We start from the raw sequence: 26,357 nt of genomic DNA, 5'->3' as shown, positions 1-26,357 counted from the left end.
GAAGAATTTAAGATACTATATTGCTCGATCAGCTTCTTGCAATCACCAGTTGTTGTCAGCACATGGAGTCATAGAAAAATACAGCATAGAAACAGGCCCTTCAGCCCATCTAGTTCATGCTGAACTCTTGAAATTGCCTACTCCCATCGACCTACATGGAGCCCATAGCCCTCCATAACCTTACCATCCATGTAGTTAATCAAACGTCTCTTAAATGTTGAATTTAAGCTCACTGGCAGCTTAAATACCACACCCTCATGACCCCCTGAGTAAAGAAGTTTCTCCTCATGTTCCCCTTAAACTTTTAACCTGTCATCCTTAACCCATGACCTCTTTTTGCAGTCCCACCTAACAGTAGAAAAAAGCCTGCTTGCATTTACCCTATCAAATCCCCTTTCAATCTTCTACTTTCCAAGGAATAAAGTCCTAACCTATTCAATCTTTCCATACAACGCATGTCCTACAGACAGAGCCACTTTCTTGTAAATTTTCTCTGTATTCTTTTCAACCTTATTTACATCTTTCTTGTAGGTAGATGATCAAAACTGCAACAATACTGCAAATTAGGCCACACCAATGCCTTTTATAACATCCAATCTCTTGTACTCAGTACTTTGATTTATGAAGGCTAACGTGCCAAAAGCTTTCTTTACGACCCTGGGATGTTACCTTCAATGAATTGTAGACCGTTTTCCCAGATCCCTTTGTTGTAATGTACTTCTCAGTGCCTGACATTCACTGTGTAAGACCTACCCTAGTTGGTCCTACTGACTTGCAATACTTCGCACATATCTGCATTAAATTCGATCTGCCATTTTTCAGCCCATTTTTCCAGCTGGTCCAGATTCTGTTGCAAGCCATGATAGTCTTCCTTGCTGTCCACTGCACCCACAATCTTGGCGTCATCTGTAAATTTGTTGATCCAGTTAACGTCATTATCATCTAGATCATTGATATAGATGCTAAACAACAATGGACCCAGTACCAATTCCGGCAATATTGCACTAGTCACAAGCCTCCAGTCAGAAAGGTAGCCATCTATTACCACACACTGGTATCTTCCACAAAGCCAATGTCTAATCCAATTTACTTACCTCATCTTGAGTGCCAAGCAACTGAAACTTCTTGACCAAACTTGCGTGTGGAGCCTTGTCAAATGCCTTGCTAAAGTTGATGTTGACAACATCCAGCCTTGCCTTCATCAACTTTCCTGGTAACTTCCTCAAAAACTCTAAGTTTGGTTAGACACGACTCAACATGCACAAAGTCATACTGACTATCTTTAATCAGTTCATGTCTATCCAAGTACTCAAACCTGGTCCTTACCAATAATTTTCCCACAACTGATGTCAGGCTCAATGGCCTATAATTTTCTGGTTTATTTTTAAAGCCTTTCTTAAACAGTGGAACAGCATTGGCTTATCCTCAGGTACCTTGCCTGTTGCTAAGGATGATTTAAATACCTGTGAAAGTCCAAGGGAACACCTTGTCAGGCCCTGGGCATTTATTCACCCTAATTTGCTTCAAGACAGCAAACACCTCCTCTGTAATCTGTATAGAGTACATGAAGCTGATGTTGCTTTGCTTCACTTTTACAGATGGTCAGCAGAGGGCAGGTTTGAGTCACTCTTTGCATACTAACTTGATGTAATTGATATGTAACCAGGGCAAGGGCAAAAGGTGCATTACGAGCTAGCTTCTTAGAGTACTAGTTTGTACCTGGCTTCTGTTCTTGAGAGCTTGTGGTTTTGCAGCAGAAGGCGGATTTATGTGTTCATTAAGATGCAGGTATCTCAGGATGAAGGTAGCTTAGTGGATGTTGAGTATTTGGACTTTAGTAAGGCACTTTGAGAAGTTCCTGCATGACAGACTGATCTGGAAGGTTAGGTAGCATGGGATTCGGGGGGAGCTGATGAGGTGGAATCCTGCAAAAGGACTCCCAAGTCCCTTTGCACCTCGGAATTTTGAATTTTCTCTTCATTTAGAAAATAGTCTACACCTTTTATTCCTTTTACCAGAGTGCATGACCATATGTTTCCCTACAATTTATTCCATCTGACACTTCTTTGCCCATTTTCCAAAACTTCTGCAGACTCCCTTCTTCCTCAGTACTACATGCCCATCCACCTATTTTTATCATCTGCAAACTTGGACACAAAGCCATCAATTCTGTCATCCAATTTGACAAAAGCATGAAAACGTGTGATCTCAGTATTAATCCCTGTGGAACAAACACCACTGGTCACTGACAGCCCCCATTATTCCCACTCTTTGCCTCCTGCCTGTTAGCTAATCTTCTATCCATGCTAGTATCCCTCCTTTAATACCAAGGGTTCTTATCTTGTTAAGCAGCCTAGCACCCTGTGAAAAGGCCTTCTGAAACTCCAAGTAAACAACATCCACTGATTCTTCTTTCTCTAACTGCCTGTTATTTCCTTAAAGAATTACAACAGATTTGTCAGGCAAGATTTTCCCTTAATGAAACCATGCTGAGTTTGGCCTACTTTATTACGTACTTCCAAATACTCCGAAACCTCATTCTTAATAATGGACTTCTCAACCACTGCCTTTCCAATTTCCTGTTGAAATTTATACCCCACATCTTGGCTATTGTTGAAGATCTGCATATAACTCCCATCGGGGTCTTTTTACACTTGAGGTTTCTTAATATGGATTTTATATATTCCAATCCTATCCAGCATTTTTCTAACCACTTCAGTCAGGCTAACTGGTCTATAATTTTCTTTCTTCTGCCTCCCTCCTTTCTGAAAGAGTACAGTGACATTTGCAATTCCTAGTCCTCCTGAACCATAGGCAGCTACCCTGCTTGTGTCCTCTACCAATCAACTTTGGCCAGCTCCTCTCTTGTTTCTATAATTCACTTTACTCCACTGAAAAATAGATACATATGACTGTCTTCTCCCTCTCAAACTGCAGGGTAAATTCTGTCATATAATGATAACTGTTTCCCAAGGTCGCTTTTACCTTAAGCTCCCTAAACAAATCTGGTTCATTACACAACATTAAATCCAGATTTGCCTTCCCCTCGTGGGCTGCTCTAAAATGCCATATTAAAGGCATTGTTCAAATTCCCTCTGTTGGGACCCTGCACCAATCTAAATGCATATTGAAATCCCCCATGACTATTGTAACATTGCGCTTATTACTTGCCTGTGTATAATTCCCATCAGTTTCTTAACTCTACCCACAAGAATTTTAAATGCTGTGATCTTATGTCACCTCTTTCTACGGATTTGATTTCTTTCCCCCAACAGAGTCTCCCCACCCCCCTGCCTACCTGTGTGTCCTTTCGGTATAATGCGTACACTTGGATGTTGAGCTCCCACTATGACCTTCTTTCAGAACATCTCAGTGATGCCTACAACGTCATGCTTGCCAATCCTAACTGTGCTACAAGATCATCCACCTTATTCCTTACACTGTATGTATTCAAATATAACACCTTCAATCCTGTATTCATCATCCTTTTCAATTTTGCCGTCATGTTACACTTCACTTAATCCCACTCTTTGCAATTTTGCCCTGTCATCTGCCTATTCTTCCTCACAATCTCAATACACAATGCATTCTATACCAATTGCTCCATCCTCAGCCATATCACTCTGGTTCCTATTAAATTAGTTTAAACCCTTCCCAACAGCTGTAGCGAACTTGCCTGCAAGGATATTGGTTCCTCTTGGGTTCCAGTGTAACTCATCTTTTTCTGTACAGGTCATACCTTCCAGTGAAGAGATCCCAAAGGTCCAGAAACCCAACCCTCTGCACCACTTCCTTAGCCACTCATTCACTTGTACCGTTGTCCTGTTCCTGACCTGACTAACATGTGGCACTGGGAATAATCCAGAGATTGCTGCCTTGGAGGTCCTGTTCTTCAACTCCCTATACTCACTGTGCCTTTCTTCTCCCTTTCTACTTGTGTCATTGGCTGCTGACCTTCCCTTTTAAGAATCTTCTGCAGCCACTGTGAGACATTCTGGACCTTAGTACCTGGGAGGCAACACACCATCCTGGCTTAGTGAGTACCTGGAATAAGCCATCATAGGAACTGATCAAGGTGGGTACGATTGCAATATTTAATAAGCACTTTGATAGGTACACCAAGGAAAGGGCTTGGAGGGTTAAAGGCCAAATGCAAACAACTGGGGCTAGCAGGGAGGATGCTGTGTTTAGTAGGGACCTGTTAGGCCATAGTTGAATGGAAATTATTGGGGGAAAAGCTTCCAAAGGGACAAGATTAATCTGTACTTGGAAAGGTGAAGATTACTCAAGGATGGTGAATATCATGTCTTATTGTGTCTGAAGACACAATTCTGCAAATTAATTCTGTTTAACCTACATAGACTTCAGAAAGGCTATTGGCAAAGATTGATCTTAAAGTTAAAAAAGCCTTTTGGGATCCTGGGTACTTTAGCATAATTGGTTTCATCACAGCCAGAGTGTGATTCAGGATTGTTTGTTTTTGGTAGCACGTGACCAGAGATGCAGCAGGATTGGAGGTGGGACCATTACTGTTTGCTACATACATTAATCTGAAAATCACTGTAAGAGGAATGACCTTTGGCCTACTTGCAAATGGCACAAAAATTGGTGATATTGAGATTGGTGTGGAAGATTAGTCTGATGACAGAACAATATTGATGAATAACTAAAATGAGAAGAGCAACAACAAATAAAATTTCATCTAGAAAAAAATTGAAATGATAATGTTTGGGAGGAGTAATAGAGCCATGGTGAAGCTGAAGTCAATGGGTGTCAACGGAAAACACCCAAGCGACTGAATTCATACATGGCAAAAAATAAGGTTGGTTTTGGTACTTGAAGGCCAACTATTCCATTCATGAAGTGTCCTTGGGATAATATGCTAGCACTTTAATATGTTAGCATCTTGAGCAGCTGTATCAATGACCTTCCTGGATACTTGAAGGTCGTGCAATATTAATTTCCACACCTTCAAAAGGGCATTTGGAAATGGTCAATAAGTACTTATTGACCACCCAGATCTCAAAAAAATAAATGCATTTTTTGAAAACTTCATCTCTGACCTGTGTGTAGACTCCATCCCATATAGTATTAGGTGTAGCATTTGAAACTAAAGTCTGTCTTAAAATAGTAAGTGGCAGAAGTTTCTTGGTGTTTCGGTGCTATAAAAGATTCCTGCCAAGAAGTTCATACTGCTGCCATTATGGCATTGGTATTATCTAGCACTTTCATGCCATGAATGTTCCTTAGTACTTATCGACTTGTGTCTCATTGTTGCTGGATGCAGACATGGACTGTTTCCTTTGTAATATATAGAACTGATGGGCTATAGTAAAGAGTCCAGGAGAGCCAGAAACAGTCAACAGCCATAACACGCATGCATTTTAAAGTGTTGTCTGTGGCCCAAAGACTGAAGACCCACTCATCAGATGTCAAGTACAGAAAAAGACTCAAAATTTGCAATGCCTCCAAAGCCTGTGGGTCAGAGTACTTTGAAAGTTTCAACTCTAACTTTTGCCTCTAATGCGAATGCCCTTGATTCCACCCAAAGCACACTGCTGCTGTGTTGGCACTAAACAAACTGGCAAGTGTTTGAAAAGGAAATCCAGTAGTTGGCAAACAAGGTCTCTAGAACAAACAAAATCTCTGCTGAAGTACTAAGACATGGTGGGGAAGCATTTCTGGGACAAACTCATGTCCTCTTTGGGGGGACTGGGGGGCATGTTAGTAGATCTCAGCTCCTGTAATTGTCACCAACTTTAAAAATTGAATCACATTAATTATGAAGGAGTCTTTCTGCTGTCTGCCACGGGGGAATCATCGCAAGAATTCTCCTTGGCCACCAATCTCCCTTAGATGATGAGCTTCTTCCAGAGTTGCAGTGTGGATTTTGACCATCAGAAGACAGAATTCGACATTTTGGCTTCTTATTGTTACATGAAGATACAGTGAAAAGCTTGTCTTGCATATTGTTCATGCAGATCAAATCATTACACAGTGCATTGAGGTAGAACAAGATAAAACAATAGCAATGCAGAATAAAGTGTAAAAGATAGAGAAAGTGCAGTGCAGGTAAACAATAAATTGCAAGATCATAATGAGGTATATTGTGAGTCCATTTTATCATACAAGAATCTTCTAACAGCAGGATAGAAGTTATCCTTGACTTTGGTGGTATGTGCTTTCAGGCAGCATGATGGGAGAGGGGAGAACAGAGAATATGCCAGGTGGGTGGGATCTTTGATTTATGCTAGCTGCGTTACTGAAGCAGCAAATCGTATAGACGGGACAGCTGGTTTCCATGATGTGCTGAGCTGTATCCACAACTCTGCAGTTTCTTGAGTAATGTGTAGAGCAGTTGCCATACTGAGCCATTATACATCCAGACAGAATGTTTAATTTGGTGCATCAGTAAAACTTGGGAAGGGTCAATAGGGATATGCCAAACATGATATTCATTGTGCAACAAATGAAAACCAAAAGGTGATGTAGTAAACTATATCAACTGCTATACGAGGGGATAGTTAACCTTCCAATAGCTTTTGTCTCTCGCACCTTAGGAAGAATAGTGCTCAAATCTGGCTCTCCACAAAATGAAGTTTTCACCATTTTCCTTTTGCTCCATGATTTTTACTGATGCATACACTACAGTATCAGTCATGGTGCAGAGTGGGGTAGAACAAAATCATGTCAGACTAATTCTCTTCAGTCTTCCTTGCTATAAGGCTTAACCCTTACGCCCCCCCCCCCTGCACCTTCCCTTGCCACCCCCACCACTTATTTCCAGCAAAAAATCCTGCAGTAGTGAAATTGATGTAGAAGGCATGTGGGAATATTTAATATTTTGAAGCAATTTTGTTTGTGATGAAACAGTCTTGGGCATCAAGTCAATGGTATGCAGACTGCAATATGAATGTGCACATTTGGAAACAGAACTTAAAAACACTATTTATTCTTTTACAGTAGTGTGAAAAAGAGTTGGACCAGACTAAGCATTTGGAAGACAAAGATCCTTTCTGCACAACACAACTATCTCTCCCTTGTGACCTCCCCCATCACACCATGGTCATTTTCCATATCAAAGGAGCCACCTTCCAGCTGGAATAAAACAGTCCAGTGGTGGAATTTATCAGTCTGCCACTCAGCACTGCCTTTGGCCATGAAAGCATTTAAAGATCAAGGCCTTAAACTGGCACTCTGGTCACAGTCTACAGAATGTGAGTGATTGTATGGACCAAAGATGCAGTTAACTACAGAGCACTGGAGAAATCTTACCATTGCCGCATCCTATAAACTCAATCAAATCCAGCAGCAGGATATACATACCAACATTAGTATCCACTTAAGGTGACCATTTCCAGCTTGGAGACTCTTATACTTGACCCAACTTCCATGGGGAAACATCATTGTGTCCAAGTCACATATTCTTCACATTCTTGTATCTACTGGTCTGTTTGTGGTTTTCTATTTTTTTTTGAAAAAAAAACTTTAGTACTATATAGATGTGCATAGTTGCTGGTTTGATTGCAGATAGTTTGCATGCAGCAAAACACAATAGTCAACGAATGCGTTACAAGAACTCACTCAGAATTCTCTTTCATTATTAGGAAGATATTATCTCAATATGGAATAAAACTGCAAGTGATCAAGCTACAACAGCACGCATACGGGACACATTGCGACGTGTTCTAAATTTACCACCCAATACCATAATGGAATACAAGACTCACACTGACAGTATCAAGTGAGTATGACCTATTAGCAGAATTCCTTGATAAATATGCTTACTGGCCATTGTCTTCAATATTTTTAATTTAACATTGCACAAAAATGCACAAGTTGGTTCATGTGCAGGTGTGTGAAAGCAAATAGCAAAAAGAAATTCTTTGTTATGCATTTCCATCAGTGAAATCATGGGCATTGAGACTAGATGACAGACGCATGTTGATGTGTTCATTCTCCCAATGTTCACCCTGTTCCTTCAATGAAACTAATGAATTTATTTCATTTTCTTGTGTTGTAATCCATTTCAAATTACTAGCCTTAAGGGTCTGACGTTCACTTCATTTGTGCTGTTTTGAATGTAGTTTTTAATCAGTCACGAGTTGTTTTATAAGTAACCTACAAATGTATAACATATGGTTAAATAATTGAATAGAAACCTCGTGTATTTTCAAGATAGTTTAGATATTCTCAGTGTAGCTCCTGCAAGTAGTAGCACAGAACGTATTCATGTCAGAAGAAACTTCAGCCAAACTAGAAAGACAGGCATTATTTGGAATGTGAGTATTGTAGTCCTATTAAGCTTCATGGTAGCCAGTAGCCATTGTTATGGGGAAGAAAAACCTGCATCAGACATGGTACTAAATCCTCTTACTCCAGAATTTATGGAAATATTTGTGGAGTAATTAGAGAATGTTGTCAATAAAGAATGTCTTTCTCCAATTGGGCTGAGGCATACAATTGTTTCAGTTCAGTAAAATAAAGTAATTTTACTGTCTGGCTTTTGAGTGATGAAGGATTACGTTGCAGGTGCTAACTCAAATGGACATGATCCATTTTCTCACACCTTCCCAATAATCTTAGCCTTCATACTCTGTTGGAATAAACCGGAAACTGAACAAAATTGAAGGGATGGTTAATAGTCGTCAGTATAAATACAGAAATTATAAGTGCTGCTGGAGATCACTGAAAGCTGACAACATGACAGATAAGGAAAAAAAAGCATGACGTAAGTAGCTGAACCCTTGTGACTTAAAACATTTGTCACTTGCGAGAAACATATCTAAAGGGTTGAATCGACATTTCTTAGTTGCAAATGTTTGTGTAAGTACTTCATTCGATGTTAAGTGATTTTGGATGATGTGAGTTTATTACACCTGCTATATAAATTGCAGGTCTTTCATTCTTTATCTGCTCAGTGAGCCAATAGATGTTACAGTCTTCAAACTGTTGTAAAGGAATGTAGCTTTGCTAAGTTATTTTTGTTTATGTTCAGCTAATTAATCCCATGAATAGAGAGATAGGAGACTGCAGATGCTGGAATCTGGAGTAACACAAAATACTGGAGGAACTCACCAGGTCAGGCGGTGTTAATCCTGTTAATAGTTCATTTTCTTTTTAAAATCCTATTTTTGTCCTAAGGGTTTCTCAGTTGCTCAATTAGATTATACAAAGTATCTCAATTTAAATATACTGACTTGAATAGCTAAAACTTTTCAAATAGTTGAAAAATCACAACTCACCTTGCATTTATTTTAACAGACTTTCCAGCTGTAGCTTCAACGAAACTTCTCCCACATCATCAGCAGAGTGTTTTGCAGTGCACGACTTTCTGAATGTATAGGCCATCATGTCGCAGAGCTAGAATGAGCACAGCCTACATACATTGAGAAACTAACAGCCAGCTAAGCCTTGCCACGGCTTTAGTTAGCTGTCAAGAACATTGAATATTTAAATGTCCAACATTTGGAATCTTTCAAGAACAACAATTGTTTTTAAAAGTTAAGCACTTAAATCTCCATTATTAGAGGTTATTTCAAATTGGCTTAGAACATGATTGACATTTTTTTACATACAGTAATTCTGCCTAATGACAAAGTTCAACAAACATCAATGCTATAAGTGTCAAAGCCTGCTGGATGTTAATGTTCTGTAACTGGGGTTCATGAGGAGTCCAGCAAAGAGATGTAATCAGCAAAACCTCAGTGTAAGGCCATCATCCAATTATTTGTGTATTCTTGCAAATACAATTCCCAAATTCCTAAAACAAAAGTATGAAAAAATGCCTGCTAGCATTTCTTATGGAAATCTAGGCCTTTGTGTTCTATAGGACTAGGTTTGAAGTTTAGGGCATCTTTAAATCCATGTTTGAGTGGTTTAAAAAGAAGTTGTTTCCCATTTTAGTAGAGATTAATTCACTTTTATGAACTAATTGCATGCCTTGCTTGGAATAGATTTGTTTCTCATTGGGCTTAAAACATTCTGGGTCTGGTTTCAGAGGTGCAAATAGCAATACAGAGGTAACGTGTATGGGAATGCTTCACATAACAATTTTGCCAACAACTGATATTAACTCTGTACTTTGCTGTTCATAAGATGTAGGTTATAATTTGCTTTAAGTTATTGTGCAACTTTTAATAAATCTAAGGAATAAATTTTACATTTTACTGCATGGAAGATTTTGTGATGTCACTGCTTTCCAACATTTTAAATGTTGCCATTTTTTCGTTCTGCAGTGTTCTGTAGCTTTGCTGTGAGGATCATATCAAGTATCATATATAATACTCGATATGATCTTCACAGCAAAGCAATAGGACTTTTATCTAACAGCAAGAGAAAACTGAACTGCTAAACTGGGAGATGGTTTCTTGGGTCTACTGTTACTTAGGAAGTACAGGATCAGATGACTCAGTCTTGAGAGAATAGGTGTCATTCATTTTCAAGTGGGATAATCAACTCATGGTATGTGGAATGAAGTATAATGAAAAAAACAAAATATGCATGTTTAGAAATTTAATGGCATATCAATCTTTAGAATTTTTTAAAATAAAGTTGCAATTTGGATCTTCATTTTTGCAAAAAATGTCAGTTTCTTTTTATACTTATTTAACTCAACGTACTCTTTTCAAAGTAATCAGAACTAAGGGTATACGAGTATTTTAATAGCTGTAAGTGATAATTAAAAACAAGTGAGCTGTAATTTGTTTAAACACTTATTTAGTAATGAAACGGCACCATTATTATTCACAATGGTGATGTTGACATCATGAAAGTAGTTTAATTTTCTTGAATGTTTAATTATGGTACTTCATCTTCATGCTCTAGTGACTAAGTGCATGTAAATTCAGTGCAGCTGATAGTATTTCACTCTGAACATAGTCTGATAGTTGTCAGAATAATTACCTCTTCGGATATGTCATTTAACCTCTGTTTGATAGAGGATGAGTGTATAAACTCCAGCTTTTGCTGTAAACAATCTATATACCTATCATTAAACAAAGTTCTAAACTTATCAGCAATCAAAACAAAAAAGACCTGGTGTTCCAAATCTGAAGAAAAAAGCACCACTATATCTGGAAGTACTTGGTTCTGATGAAAGGTCGTGGACCTGAAATGTTAACTGCTGCCTGACCTACTGAATGTTTGCATTATTTAGTGTTTGTGTTTGCATATTTATTTGAATGCATTCATTGTTGCCAAAAAGAAGATAGAAATTGTATTTCATATTTCAAACTTCCTTGAAAGTATGACAGAGCTTTATGATGTTCAAGTTCCCACCTGACTGAGCCTGAATGCCCGCGAAGCTCTCCTTTTAAACAATCGTCGCTGACCAGTGAGAAAGCTCATTGCTCTGCTCTGCTCCCACTACTGATTGGCTTCCTGGAATCAGATCAGAGGGAAGTGTAAATCACTTCATATTTAAGGTTTGCCATAAATACACAAACCTGGAATAACATTAAGGCCAATTATGAGTTGCATTGAAACAACAACACACCCATTTGCCAAATACTTAGTTGGGGTGTTAAATCCATTGCAGAGTGGCATTGCATCAAATGTGGCAAATGGTAGAAGCTTTGGGGAAAAGATTAAAGACCTTTGAATTGATCCACAAATGTGCATGGTGATCTTTGATGTAGTTAGCTTATTCACCAGTGCGCCAATAGACCAGGGAATGATGTGCTTGAGAAGAGGCAATGAATAAAAAATGCTTCATGGAAAGGAAAGACATCATTGAATTTAGACCAGATCTTGGAGTTGATTCTATTTTGTGCATCTTGCATAGTTTTTTAGTTTGGTGAAAATTTCCACAAACAAAAGGATGGAATGGCCTTGGGACCTCCTGTATCTCCTGTACTTTGCAATTTGTTCATGGACAGCCTTGAAACAAAAGCCTTACACAAAATGCTGGTGGAACACAGCAGGTCAGGCAGCATCTATAGGGAGAAGTGCTGTCGACGTTTCGGACCAAGACCCTTCATCAGGACTTGACATTTTGTGTGTGTTGTTTGAATTTCCAGCATCTGCAGATTTCCTTGTGTTTGCTCTTGAAACAAAAGCCTCGGCTACGACAACTAAAATGCCAGATTTATGTCTGCACTATGTGGATGACACATTTATCCTATGGAAACATTAGCCAGGAGGAATATTAGAGACATTTTAACACATTTAAACAATCAGATCAAGGCCATACAGTTTACCATGGAGGTAGAAAGTGAAGTTACTTTGCCATTTTTAGATGTTATGGTAAAATGGATGGTAGACAAGCTGGAGTTGAGAGTTGACAGGAAGAAGATTCACACAGACCAGTACCTGAATTTCCAGTCAAATTATCCATAGAAGACAAGGCTTGGCATTGTTCGATGCATGGCACTAAGAGCAAATATCTTGTGCACAACTAGAGCTGCAAAGGAGGAAGAGTGCAAGAAGGTCAGAGAAACATTCAAGAAAAATGGCTACCCTATGCACATAATTGAGAAAGGAATGGAGTACAACAAAGACAACCTCCAGACTCCAGATAGGATGGTAATTGTGCCACACAGTGGCAACTTAACTGAAAAGCAAAGACAAATTTGCCAAAATATAGTGTCTAGTTAATAGGAAAAAAGTGAGGACACAATTAGAAGAAGGCTAAACCAAGTAGCACCTAGGAGGCCTAAGGAACTGCGTCAGGGAGGTATATACTCCATACCTCTATCACCATGCCAAAAAGAATACATTGATGAGACTGGAAGGTCATTGAAGACCAGGATAGCAGAACATCAGAGTGCCTTTAAAAACTTGAGAGCAGAACAAAGTGGGTTCACTGAACACTGCCTGTCATGCTCATGTAGACCATGGTTTGATGAGGCCAAGATCTTTGGCAAGACAGAGAATGCCTGTGCCTACAAGAGAAAGATTAGGGAATCACTAGAGATGGAGCATATGGGGGACCCAAATGTAGGCTCTAAGAATGTAGAAATAGTTCCAGGTTGGGACCACACATTCCTAAAGAGGGGTTAGCCTAAAAAAATCGACCAATCGGAACAAGGTCAATTCAAGCTAACCAATCAGCTATAGGCAATCCTGATCTAGCCAATCAGGATAGAGCATTAAGCCCCCACCCATGCACTGCTCACTTGAGAGGGTATATAAGGAGGTGTCTCCAAGGGGACTTGACATTTAATTAACTTGTCTCTGAGGAAGACATTTGATTTTTACCATTGAAACATTGGAATTAGTATCTGTAAGTATGTGACTATTAAGGCCAAAGGATAGAATGGATAGATTTTATACAACTTTGACATAACATCCTATCTCTTGTACTCAATCACAAACACGAGAAAATCCACAGATGCTGGAAGAAGGGTCTTGGGCTGAAACGTCGACTGTTTACTCTTTTCCATAGATGCTGCCTGACCTGCTGAATTCTCCAGCATTTTTGGCCTGCACTCAGTACTTTGATTTATGAAGGCCAAGCTTCCTTTATGACCTATGATGGAACTTTCAATGAATTATGGACCCGTACTCCCAGATCCCTTTGTTCTACCACACTCCTGTGCGCTACCATTCACTATGTAAGACCTACCTTGGTTGGTCTAACTGAAGTGCAACACTTTGCACTTGTCTGTATTAAATTCCATCTGCCATTTTTCGTGCTGATCCAGATCCCTCTGCAAGCCACGATGGCCTTTCTCATTGTCCACTACACCCCCAGTCTTGGTGTCATCTGCAAATTTGCTGATCCAGTTAGCCACATTGACATCCAACTTGTTTTTATAGATGACTAACAACAGCCATCCTCTGGCTTCTCCCACAAAGCCAATGTCTAATCCAGTTTACCACCTCATCTTGAATGCCAAGCAACTGAACCTTCTTGACCAGTCTCCCATGCAGGACCTTGTCAAGTGCCTTGCTAAAGGTTATGCAGACAACATCCACTGCCTTGTCTTCATCCACTTTCCTGGTAACTTCCTCAAAAGACTCTATGATTTGTTAGACATGACTTGCCATACATGAGGCCATGCTGACTATTCTTAATCAGTTCCTGTCTATCCAAATACCTATATCTAGTCCCTTAGAATACCTTCCATTAACTTTCCCACTACTGTTATCAGACTCACTATGCCTATAATTTCCTGGTTTATGTTTAGAGCATTTCTTAAACAGCGGAACATTGGCTGTACTCCAATCCTCTAATACCTCTCTTGTTGTTAAGGATTATTTAAATATCTCTGCAGGTGCCTCAGCAATTTCTGCACTTGCCTCCCATAAGGTCTGAGGGAGCACCTTGTCATGCCCTGGGGATTTATCCACCTTGATTTGCCCCTGGACGGTAAATACCACTTCTGTAATCTGTGTAGGGGCCATGGAAGTTGGTGCTGCTTTCCTCACTTCTATATGCTCTGTGTCTGTCCCTGAGTAACTACAGATGCAAAACAATTATTTAAGATTTCCTTCCACTTCTTTTAGCTCCACACATAAAATTGCCATTTTGATCTTCCAGAGGACCAGCTTTGTTCCTTGCAATGCAATCCTTTTGCTCTTAATATATCTGTAGAATCTCTTGGGATTTTCCTTCACTTTGTCTGTTAGGGCAACTTCATGCATTCTTTCAGCCCTCCTGATTTCTTTCTGTGTTCACTTGCAATACTTATACTCCACAAGCACCTCATTTGTTCCTCCCTGTCTATACCTGCTATGTACCACCTCTTTTTCATTACAAAGCACTCAATATTTTCTGAAAGCCAAGGTTCCCTGCACTTTACCTTTTATTCTGTCAGGCACATACAAGTTTTTTGCTCTCAAAATTCCACTTTTTGAAGGCCTCCCACTTAACCATGTGCATCTTTGCCAGAAAACAGCCTGTCCGAATCCACCCATTACTATATCATTTCTGATACCATCAAAATTGGCCTTTTTCCAATTTAGAATCCTGAACACATTTGACAACTCTACCCCATCTAGTCTCAGGGTGGAAATGGCTAATAAGAGAGGCCATATTAAGATGTTTGGAGGAAAGAATGGGGTGATGTCAGAGGTAGTTTTTTTTTTCACTCAGAGTGGCATGCACTGCAAGGAGTGATGTTTAGAGGTAGATACATTAGGTACATTTAAAAGATTCAGTCATATGGATGAAAGAAAAATGGAAAGCTATGTGGAAAGGAAGGGTTAGATTGATGTCAGAGTATGTTAAAAGGAAGACTGAAGGGCCTGTACTGTGATTTTTTTTGCATACGACGTTTCACTCTTAAAATATTAGGGTCTAATCTTCAATTTGTTCTTTCGCAGCATTGATTTATTCCAAAAAAATATAGTGATCTTTCTGAGACTGGATTTGCTTTGTGATTTGATTTACAAACCAACAAATTACATACGGGTAGTCCCTGAGTTACGAACGTCCGACTTACAGACAACTCATACTTAACCGAGGACGGAAAATGCTGTCTGCCATTTTAAGTCAGATCACGACGCCGTCCGTCATTTTAAATCATTGCCGTTGACACTGTTGAGTGTTTAACTTTGTATTTGGCTTAAACTTTTCTTAGTAAGATTCACCCTGACCCCACCCCCCCCCCCCCCACCCCCGTTCCGGTCGGCTGGTGGCGCAGTGAGATCAGCGCTGGGGTTCCCAACTTCGATCCAGTGACAGACCACTCCCGTGCCGGGTTGATGTCAATCCAGTGACTCCCGTACCATCTGTGCCAGGTTGATATCGAGCTTGCAACTTGACCCCAAAAGTAAGAACACTGCCACCTCCAGTTTAAATTTCCACGCAGAATATTGTGGAGGATCAAATACCCAAACCCAGCACAGCCCCCACTTGTCCCATTTAACCTGTCTCAGAGCGGTGGTCCTTAGGACCCAGCGGACCTTGGGAGCCGGCGGAGCTTGGGACCCACCACCTGCAGTGTTCCTGTTCCATTGACAGGAGGCGATCGCAATTGAAAATAAAGTGGAAATAATAAAGCATTTGGAAAGAGGTGAAACGCCATTGGTCATTGGAAAAGCATTAGGCTACAGGCGGTCAACGATCGGAACAATTTTAAAGGATAACGGATAAAGTGAGAATAATGGAGCATGTGAAAGGCCCTGCCCCGATGAAAGCTACAATTATTTCTAAGCAACGCAGTGGTTTAATTATTGGAATACATATGTTTCTTAAGTATTATATATACATAGAAAGGTAAAATATATACTATATACTAAGCCAAACATTTGACGAACTGACGCTAAATAATACCGATGTACTCGTTCCAACTTACATACAAATCCGACTTAAAGACGGACTCAGGAACGTAACTTGTACATAACCCACGGACTGCCTGTAATTACTGCCATGTGTTGGTGATTTGCTGCAGATGCAGGCTGCTTTTTGCTTAACATATTTTGGTCTGGTTGAAATTTACTTTTGATACTGATCCATGTAAGCTCAGGTTTGTAAATCTTAAGATTCTGAAATTAAAAGGTCACAGAATCATAGAAAATTTATAACACAGTATGAAGCCAGTGGCATGCAAAAGTTTGGGCACCTCTGGTCAAAATTTCTGTTACTGTGAATAGCTAATCGAGTAAAAGATGACCTGATTTCCAAAAGGCATAAAGTTAAAGATGACACATTTCTTTAGTATTTTAAGCAAGGTTACTTTTTTATTTCCTCATTTTACAGTTTCAAAATAATAAAAAAGGAAAAGGGCCCGAAGCAAAAGTTTGGGCACCCTGCAGGGTCGGTACTTAGTAACACCCCCTTTGGCAAGTATCACAGCTTTTTAAAAGCATTTTGTAGCAAGCTAAGAGTCTTTCAGTTCTTGTTTGGGGGATTTTCACCCATTCTTCCTTGCAAAAGACTTCTAGTTTTGTGAGATTCTTGGGCCGTCTTGCATGCACTGCTCTTTTGAGGTCTATCCACAGATTTTCAATGATGTTCAGCTCGGGGGACTGTGAGGGCCATGGCAAAACCTTCAACTTGCGCCTCTTGAGGTAGTCCATTGAGAATTTTGAGGTGTGTTTAGGATCATTATACTGTTGTAGAAGCCATTCTCTTTTCAGCTACAGCTTTTTTACAGCCAGTGTGATGTTTGCTTCCGGAATGTGCTGGTTTTGAATTGAATTCATTCTTCCCTCAACCAGTGAAATGTTCCCTGTGCCACTGGCTGCAGCACAATTCCAAAGCATGATTGATCCACCCTCGTGCTTAACAGCTGGAGAGGTGTTCTTTTCATGAAATTCTGCACCCTTTTTTCTCCAAACATACCTTTGCTCATTGTGGTCAAAAAGTTCTATTTTAACTTCATCAGTCCACAGGACTTGTTTCCTAAATGCATCAGGCTTGTTTAGATGTTCCTTTGCAAACTTTTGAAGCTGAATTTTGTGGTGAGGACTCGGGAAAGGTTTTCTTCTGTTGATTCTTCCATGAAGGTCATATTTGTGCAGGTTTCACTGCACAGTAGAACAGTGCACCACCACTCCAGAGTCTGCTAAATCTTCCTGAAGGTCTTTTGCAGTCAAACAGGGATTTTGATTTGCCTTTCTAGCAATCCTAAGAGCAGTTCTCTTGGTAAGTTTTCTTGGTCTTCCAGACCTCAATTTGACCTCCACTGTTCCTGTTAACTGCCATTTCTTAATTACATTACGAGCTGAGGAAATGGCTACCTGAAAACACTTTGCTATCTTCTTATAGCCTTCTCCTGCTTTGTGGGCATCATTTATTTTAATTTTCAGAGTGCTAGGCAGCTGCTCAGAGGACCCATGGCTGCTGACTTCTACTTGGTTAACTATTCACAGTAATAGAAATTTTGACCAGGGGTGCCCAAACTTTTGCATGCCACAGTATGTAATGAGATTACAACAGAAGCATAAGAATTTCCTTTGGAGATACTACAGTGCAAAAGTTAAAATGCTATTTATATTTGTGTTGCTTTCCTAACACTTGCAGTTTTGTTTTTACATTAAGATAAACAGCAATTTGTAAATCAGCTAAATCCTCAATTATACTTTAATCTCAGAATAAAATCAAAAGGATAGAGGGATTTTGATGATTGACCTTATGTTAATGTTGTGGACACTAATCATATTATGGAAATCTTAAATGACATGGGATAATATTGTAGCTCCAAGCTTTGTTTCCCTGCGGCACCAACATTTGCTTAACTGTCATGGCTAGTTTACCTGGTTGTGATCCTGGCCAGACAAGTAACACTTGAGGAAAAATATAAGACTAAGGCATGCAGAAATTTTCTTAGTAAACAAAAGGGCTTCAGTTGTTGGAAACTTACATGAGTGCAGATTGCAAAATGTCTTTTGTACAGTTCTGTTAGTAACTAACAATTAGTACTTTTGGGTTCAGTTGAAGTTTTCAGCGATTCATCAGCACTTCATTATATTATTGTAGAGTATCCCTTTTAAAAATGTGAGACATGCTACTAAATTTTTTATTCTGCATGTTGAGAGGTGCAATTTGCAGAATTTTTGAAAAGGTAACCTTTAGAAAATGGCATTGAGAAAGTGGACAAGTTAAATTTTTTTGTTTGTTGTGAAATTTCTTAACAATCTTTATTTTCTAGAATTCTGTTTTAGAGCACTTGATTGCCAATGCATTCTATTTACCATAGGGATATGTTTCAAGTTCTTGATTATGCAAAATTAAATCCTTTAAGATTTTTAGCTCCTGTTAATGTTTACTATATCCCCATTTGTGAACATTAAGATCAAGTGTTCTTGGGCATTCAGAAACATTTGATTTAGATATTTTATTTTATTCTGAGAATATTTTTATAGTCAAATATGAATTTCAGTTATTGGGTAATTATCATCTTGTTGAACTACTCAAATATAACTCACATTTAAGATGTTGTTATATGTGTCTGCCTAAACTTGCACTAATACTGTTTTGTTAGGTTATTGTGCTTCATATCCTTTAATTTAAGAAAATGCTGTATGGACTCTCGTTCATAAACACATGCCAGTGGATAGCTCCACCATCTTCCCCAAAATTTAAGTGTTAGTTGTAGGAGGATTCAGTGCAGTAAGGTAGAAATGGGAGTATATGTATTTGGAGTATGTACCTGCAGATGTTGTGTTCTGGTGCTATGCTGGGAAGACCCTAGTGCCCTTGTAGTATCCAACAGTGTTTACTTCACATACTGCAAAATATTCCAAAGGGACATGGCATAATAATTGGTGATATTCCATATGTCCCTAAGTTACCCTGCATTAGGGTGCAGGGTAACTTGCTACCAAAGATTTCTAGGGTTCCATAACATCCTACCCTCACTCCATTCCAGAAATAGTTATCATGTTTTACTGTGGGGAAAACAACTTTTTAGGTGTATATGCTGAAATATGTATTTAAATATTGAACTTCTAGATGGATCTTTTTCCTTCATTGAATTTATACTACAAATATTTTGTTTGCCCTGTCCTACCTTAACTGTCTTAACTTATCTTTAATTTGGAATCACTTTCCCTTGAGGCATTTCTTTAATGTGTTTTTATTAAACAAATCTGGCATGATACACCATGAAGGAGAGAATAAGTTGTCTCTATTTCCATTCCCCATTGCCACACTGTTATCTCGGAAGTACTTCAACGATCTGTCCTGGAACTCCTTTGTTTCTCACTGCTATTCTTTCAGTAAAATCAGACAAAATTGCTCTTAGCTGGTGACTCCTCTTGGCTTTATTTCATCACCTCCTTTCTGGATTTGCACTCAATTCGCTTAGCCATCTGTTATATATTCTTTTGTATTCTCATGTCACACTGTTAGCTTCAGTATTCTTTAAGGGAGTATTCTTAATGACAAACATAACATCACTCTTGTTTAAGAGCCTTGGACATTCTGCAATGTAAAGGAGTGGTGACCCAGATTCATTCCTGGCTTCCAATGCTCTCTGTGTGGCTGCATAACTTTCCTCCATTCTCCAGTGTCTTCCCATACCCCAAAGGTGTCAGCTGGTAGGTTAACAGGTCACTGTAAATTGTGAGTGGTGCTGCTCTCCAGTGTTCGTTGGGTGAAAAACGAGCTGTACCAGGAAAACATCCCATGCACCATCAACCTTCAGAGCATGCCACTCAGGGACTTGGGCTATATTTTTTTGTTGACTGTATATTTTTATGCTCTCATAACAATATGTGCTGTGTGCTTTTGGAACTGTGTTTTGCACTTGACTCAGGAGGAACACTGTTTCGTTTGACTGTATTCATTTGTACGGTTGAATGACAATTAAACTTGAACTTATAGATGAGCAGTAGAATTTCGGACTGGGGGTAGTCAGTTGATGTGAATATGGAGAGAATAGGTTGCGGAGTAAATTAGCTGGGAAATAGAATTGCTTTGTGATCTGGTATAGAATTGATGAGCCAATGACGTGTCAAAGGAAATATGAAATATTTATGTCGTGCTTTGTGATAATAGCTTATTCCCTTTTGAATTAATGGAAATAATGATGATAAGGAGCAGTTATAAGAGAGGCCCTCCATTGGTCATGGTGTCCTAGCTGTTTACATAATCCGCAAGCCAGAGCGGTAAATTATGGCGATCAAGGTTGTCCTGAATGAGTTGCCAACCATGACTGATGAGCCCCATCTGCTGGGAGCAACTGGTTTTAAGGTTCAGATAACCTGCCTTTGCCCAATCTCCTGTCAGTAGAAACAGTTCTGCTGGGTTTAGTAACTAAGCCACACATGAAGACCGGGAGCTGGAGTTGGTAGGCAAAGACAATTTAAGAAGCGCTCTACTGGGAGTATTTAATAGGTAGTGGGAGCTTATCCCCATTAGCCCCCACTCTGGCTTTAATGACCTTAAGGAACCAAGAGCAGTGATGTAACTTGAGGTATTCTACATGGAAATTTGGGACATAATTTGTATAATATCAAATTCTGGAGGATTCTTTCAATTTCATTTTCTGTGACAAGGCATCTTATTATTTTTTTCCGATACCACCTCTCCAGAGTAAGATGTAACTTTTATTTATTGATGAATGTTATTCAAAATTTACAATTCAATTATAATTTAGTCAATTTACAGTGCATTATCTAATGTGGCTGGAAGGGAATGCATTTTGACTGAAAATCTTCAAATACTCGTTATTTTTGTAAATAATTTAAGCATGCTATGCCAGGGAAATTCTGAACAACTAGCAAATAGAATTCAACAATCTGAAAAATTCTTAAGTTAGCTGGTAAAATTGAATGCATTTTAATACATAAATATTGTAATCATCATTAATTTACATCTGTAATTAAAATCTCATGCTGTGATGGTCATACATCATGGAAGAAGACCCTTTGCCCAATTCATTCATCCCATTGTGTTTCCCAGTGAGATAGCACCATCTGCCTGCATTTAACCCATAGCTCTAAACTTCTGTTCATGTATTTATCCAGATGACTTTTAAATATTTCTAATGTACCCACTTCAACCATTATTTCTGGCAGATCATTCCAAAGCCGCAGCCTCCTTTGCATTAAGAAGCTGTTACTGATGTTCTTTTTAAGTCTCTCACAATAGTGAATATAATTCCATACCTTATTAATGAGTTAATATTTAGAACAATTAGTAGTTTATTTCTGTAATTAAAGTCTCGGGCAGAGATGTAATTGTAAAGAGCAATAACGTATTCTCTTCTTCCTTTACAGAGACAATTCAAGCTTTCGAAATACAAAAATCACTTTATGAGATCTTCATTACACTTATTTGTTAATTTGGAAGGTATGGCATGCTTTGTTTTAAAGAAGTAACCATATTTTTTTTAAATTAACAATACTTCAGAATGGGATGGTGCTCAATATGAATCCTAGAAAATAACAACAGGACATTGTTATTTCTGGGAAGAATTACTCTATTTTCAGTTGTTTTCACAAAATGAATTGCATTTTTGTTTAAAGCCAGGCTGGGTCTGTTATGCTAATGTATACTGTTTCTATTGAGTTTTGCTTCCTTAGTTTTAAAAATTGTGACTATTGTAAATGTTGGTGTTTTGTGAATACATTGTGTTAGATATGGGGAAAATGAGTCTGCTTGCTGGTTTCACCTAATTCCTATCATTTCATTGTCATTCATCTTTGTAAGTTATTTTCATCATTTATTTTGTTAACTTCTCAATTTTTTTAATGGAAAAATTGCTGCAACTCAAATCTTTACCCTGGACTCAGAAAGAATACCACATTACTTGTCTGGTGCTATTTCCCAATAAACAGCACTTTATGACTGAAAGCTTTGTGTTGTGTGTTAATTCTGACATCTGTTTACTTTAGCCTAGAGGTCTTCAATGACAAGTTGCACAGTTATTACAAAAGACAACCAAATAACCATGACAAAGGAAAAGACTATTTAATCTTTTATTTAAATGGTTACATGTAATTAAAATGCTACTTTAAGGAGAACATAATATTAGATCATATCTGTGGTGTTATTCAATTCCTTTATCTTTTGTTCTAACAATACGGAAAAGGCAATATTATCTTGGATAATAGAGGACTTCAGTATCATCGTTTTTATGTATGTGGTATGATGGGGAATTTGCAGCTATTCATTTTTGTCTTTCTGTACTCTTGAAATGTAATGTACCATGGTTGAAGTAATTTATAACAGCATGCTTACAAAGTATACTTGGATTTTCTTTTGTAACATGCAGAAGAACAAAGCAGGTCAGGCAGCATCAATGGAAAGGAACAAACTGTAGACATTTCAGGCTGAGACCCTTCATCAGGTCTCAGATCGAAACATCAGTTAATTCCTCTCGATAAATACTGCCTGACCTACTGAGTTCCTCCAGCATCAGCAGAATCTTCTGTTAATGTTCAATGCTAGCAAAGAATGTAATCTAAGATTTCATTTATGAACATATTCAATTGCATAGTTTCACCATGCAATAAACATAAAAAAGAAACCTCAGTGTTAAATGGCCAACTTTGATTTTGAGGGTCTTGGCCCGAAATGTCAACTGTGCTCTTTTCCATAGACGCTGCCTGGCCTGCTGAGTTGCTCCAACATTTTGTGTGTGGTGCTTTGATTTTGAGGTGTGACTCCTGATTCTGGACTCCTTAGATAGGACAAATGTACTTCTGCATCCATCCTGTTAGAAATTTGACAGTTTCAGTGAGATCTCCACTCATTTTATCAAACTGGAGGATACGGGCCTGCTCTACTTACTCTACTCTCACTCAGGATATCTACCACATCAACCATCAGTGTTGCTATGTGCTCCCTCTATGGCAGGTATTTCCATCTTAGACAAAATTCTAAAATGGTTTCTAATTGAAGCACAGCTCACATTAGTTGAAATCATTGTTTCAGTGGAAACAGCAGACAGAGACACAATTCAGTTGCAGTCAGAAATGAAAATGAGCATGAACAAAATTGCAATGTGTAAACAGAAACCAGCCTGGCTGAACAAATTGTGTTACTGTTGTGGCAGGGGCTCACATACAATGCAGATCAATGCAGATTTTAAAATGAAATGTATAGAAAGTGCAACAAAGTAGAATACATACAAAAGAGTATGTTGACCAGACAAAAGTAAATGGTGTGCACAGGGTGTGCAGCTCACAAAGTTCTTCCTCTTCTCTCAAAGTCAAGTTTTCAGGCTGAGCAGAAGATTCAGAGAAAGGATCCCTCACCCAGTCACACACTTGTGTTGAAAGGGAGGAAAGATGGTGTTCAATTTTGTTCTGCAGTTCTTCCAGATGATTTTCAATAAGACCCAGTTTATCTCACAAAACCTCTTCAGTATCATGTGACATGTCATTAATACATTGACCTATCATACTGTTTGAGAGTGAAACCTTTTCAATTTCTCATATGATATCCTGTGCTAGCATTTTACCTGCTATAATTTTACATGCTGGCATAATTAGGATCTTACCAACTCTATGACTTTTCCTTTTCTGGGTAATAAGTTCTGCTACTAAATAACTTGCTCCTGATTCCTTTCACTGACTGAATTTATTAACTAAAACTTTACTCTGTTTGCTTAGAGATTCCAATAGCCATTTAAAATAATCAGCAGTTTTACATGTCATATGGCTGTGACTTGTTAAGTGTCTTCAATTTTGCTGGAGTCACTGCTGTATCTGTAAGCTGTTTGCCGGAGACTAGGCACAATGGAATAGGACAACTTGGATCACCATTCCTTTGATAAGTAGCTTTCATTGTAAAGACAAAACTCATTTATGTGTCTGTTGTTGCATTAGTGCAGTGAAATGACTCAGAAGATTAATTCTTCATCATTAACCTTATCAGAATTGTCCATGGGCTTAGGCCTAGAATCCTCCTCTTCCATCTTGCACCTCCTCTTCAAAATTTGCCACATTAGACCATCAGGCATGTTTGTAAAGTGGAGGGGTTAATAAAATACCCCTGTGTATTTTACATAGGGAGAGGCTGATGTCACGGCCCAAGTTGGGCAAGTCCGTTCAATGCTCGGAAAATGCATTTTACTTTCATCAGTCTATCATCCTCCCCTCCATGCAATGCAGCGCTGACCAATTATCAACAGGCTTCCCTATCTCCCATCCAAATACTGGGCTAACGAGATTGCTAACAGGGCTGCTCGGTCACTGCCCACCACTGCGAGCACTAGCATTGCTTGTAGTGCAAAGTTCAAATAATGATATATATTTTTAATCACAATATCTTGCTGGACCCCAGTTGAAAAACACTGTAAGAGAGTTCAAGAAGCTTGAAGTAAGTCACAAACGTTTAGCTTTTGTGAATGAATATAAAGGAACAGAATCTACTCTGTGTGCAATAAGGTTATTGCATGAATTTCAAATGGGAGACAAAAAGCTGCTTGTAAGGGTAGATGGAAAGACCAGAACCCAGCTGGATGAATGGACGACCATAAAGAAAGGAGTTAATAGAGATACAAAAACAGAGGATGTTGCAGATGAGGAAACCAAGAGGAGAAATCAGATTATAAAGGGAGCAATGGAAGGATTAATAAAAGAATACTCCAGTAAACTATATGCACCTTCCCAAGATCAAGATGCACAAACTATAAGAAGAAAGGTGTCCAGAGCTGTCAGAACCACTTCCTGTAGTCTCAGAGTCAACTCCTACAACCTCCACAGAGGAGACTCCAGAACCTGAAATTGTTTTCACAGCCACAAATCTCACCTGCCAAGCAGAGTGATCCCCCTTGTCAGGAAAGGCGTTAGCCCACAATAATGAAAAAATCCTCCACAACGATTAAATTTTTTGACCTAAATGGGACAATTTAAAATTTAATATGCTGTGGATGTTTGTATATAGCCATAAGATATAAGAGCAGAATTAGGCCATTTGGCCAGTTGAGTCTGCCCCACCATTTCATCATGGCTGATCCAATTTCCCTCTCGGCCCCAATCTCTTGCCTTTTCCTCATATCCCTTCATGCCCTGACCAATCAAGAATCTATTAACCAAATAGCTGAGATGAATTCTCTATTGTGTTGGATTTTATAGCTAAGTAGGGAAAATTGTTGTGTATTTAATATTTCAGTAGTATTTGATTAATATTGTAAATATATTGTTTGATTAAGCATTCTTGTTTCAATAATTCATTATGGATTAGAGGTAAAAAATACATGAATTGCATACAACATGCTACCACATGTTATGTACACAGCACATTTAAAATAAAAGATGAAGTTTAACTAGCATTTCTCAGTTCTCGTTTTCACTTGAATCAGTTTACTGTTTTAGAATTACAAAACAACAGTTTTCAGTAGCAGAGAAGTTGGTGAATGGATGGATAAAACAAAGGGAATATCACTGATAGATTAAATGAGTAAATGTAGTGATAGCAGTTATGACCAATTACGCTGCTTTGTTTGCATAATTTGTCGCTAATAGCAAGGCCATAGAACCTGCTCAGCAACAAATAGAAAAAGGAGCACTAAGCCAAAATAATTAGTTATTTGATATTACCTGATGTAGGCAAATAAAGAGTGAGTTTAGTAAAGTCGTTTTCCTGGTTCTGATGAATCATCTGAGATATAAAGTATTATCTGTGCCTCTTTCCACAGATGTTGCTTGTCTGCTGAGTTTTTCAAAATTTCTGCTTTTTATTCCATATTGGTCTGCTTTATTTTTGATTACTATAGGTTTGAAACCTACATTGTAACTCAATGACATTCCAAAGTCAAAATACAGATGATATTGCTCTAATTGCTCTGCGTCCTGAAGAAGGGTCTTGGCCCAAAATGTATAATATTTATTCATTTTCATGTCTGCTGCCTGACCTGCTGAGTTCCTCAGCATTTAATGTGTGTTGCTTTGGACTACCAGCATCTGCAGATTTTCTTGTGTTCATTGTTCTAATTTGGTTAAGGATAATAGTTGATTGTTTTCAATAAAACAATTGGGAAGAAATAGTTCATTGTTAATTTTACACTTGA

General features: G+C 38.6%; 1 protein-coding gene across 3 annotated transcripts in view; it reads left to right on the top strand.

The window, feature by feature from the left end:
• eif4e2 (eukaryotic translation initiation factor 4E family member 2) overlaps positions 1 to 25,374 on the top strand; it is a 54,364-nt gene extending 28,990 nt beyond the window's left edge. The window contains exons 6-7 of one of the 3 annotated variants that reach the window (XM_059944553.1): positions 7,608 to 7,744; positions 21,616 to 25,374. In XM_059944553.1, the coding sequence (XP_059800536.1) occupies positions 7,608 to 7,744; positions 21,616 to 21,655 (177 nt within the window). In that variant the 3' untranslated portion in view covers positions 21,656 to 25,374. Of the gene's footprint in view, positions 1 to 7,607; positions 7,749 to 21,615 lie in introns of those variants that run through there. The other 2 variants (XM_059944559.1, XM_059944564.1) reach the window with 2 other exon arrangements.
• Positions 25,375 to 26,357: the final 983 nt, after the last annotated feature.

Source organism: Hypanus sabinus, chromosome 2 (genome assembly GCF_030144855.1).
Source record: "Hypanus sabinus isolate sHypSab1 chromosome 2, sHypSab1.hap1, whole genome shotgun sequence".
Lineage (NCBI taxonomy): Eukaryota > Metazoa > Chordata > Chondrichthyes > Myliobatiformes > Dasyatidae > Hypanus > Hypanus sabinus.
This window is presented reverse-complemented; position numbering and strand designations above follow the sequence as displayed.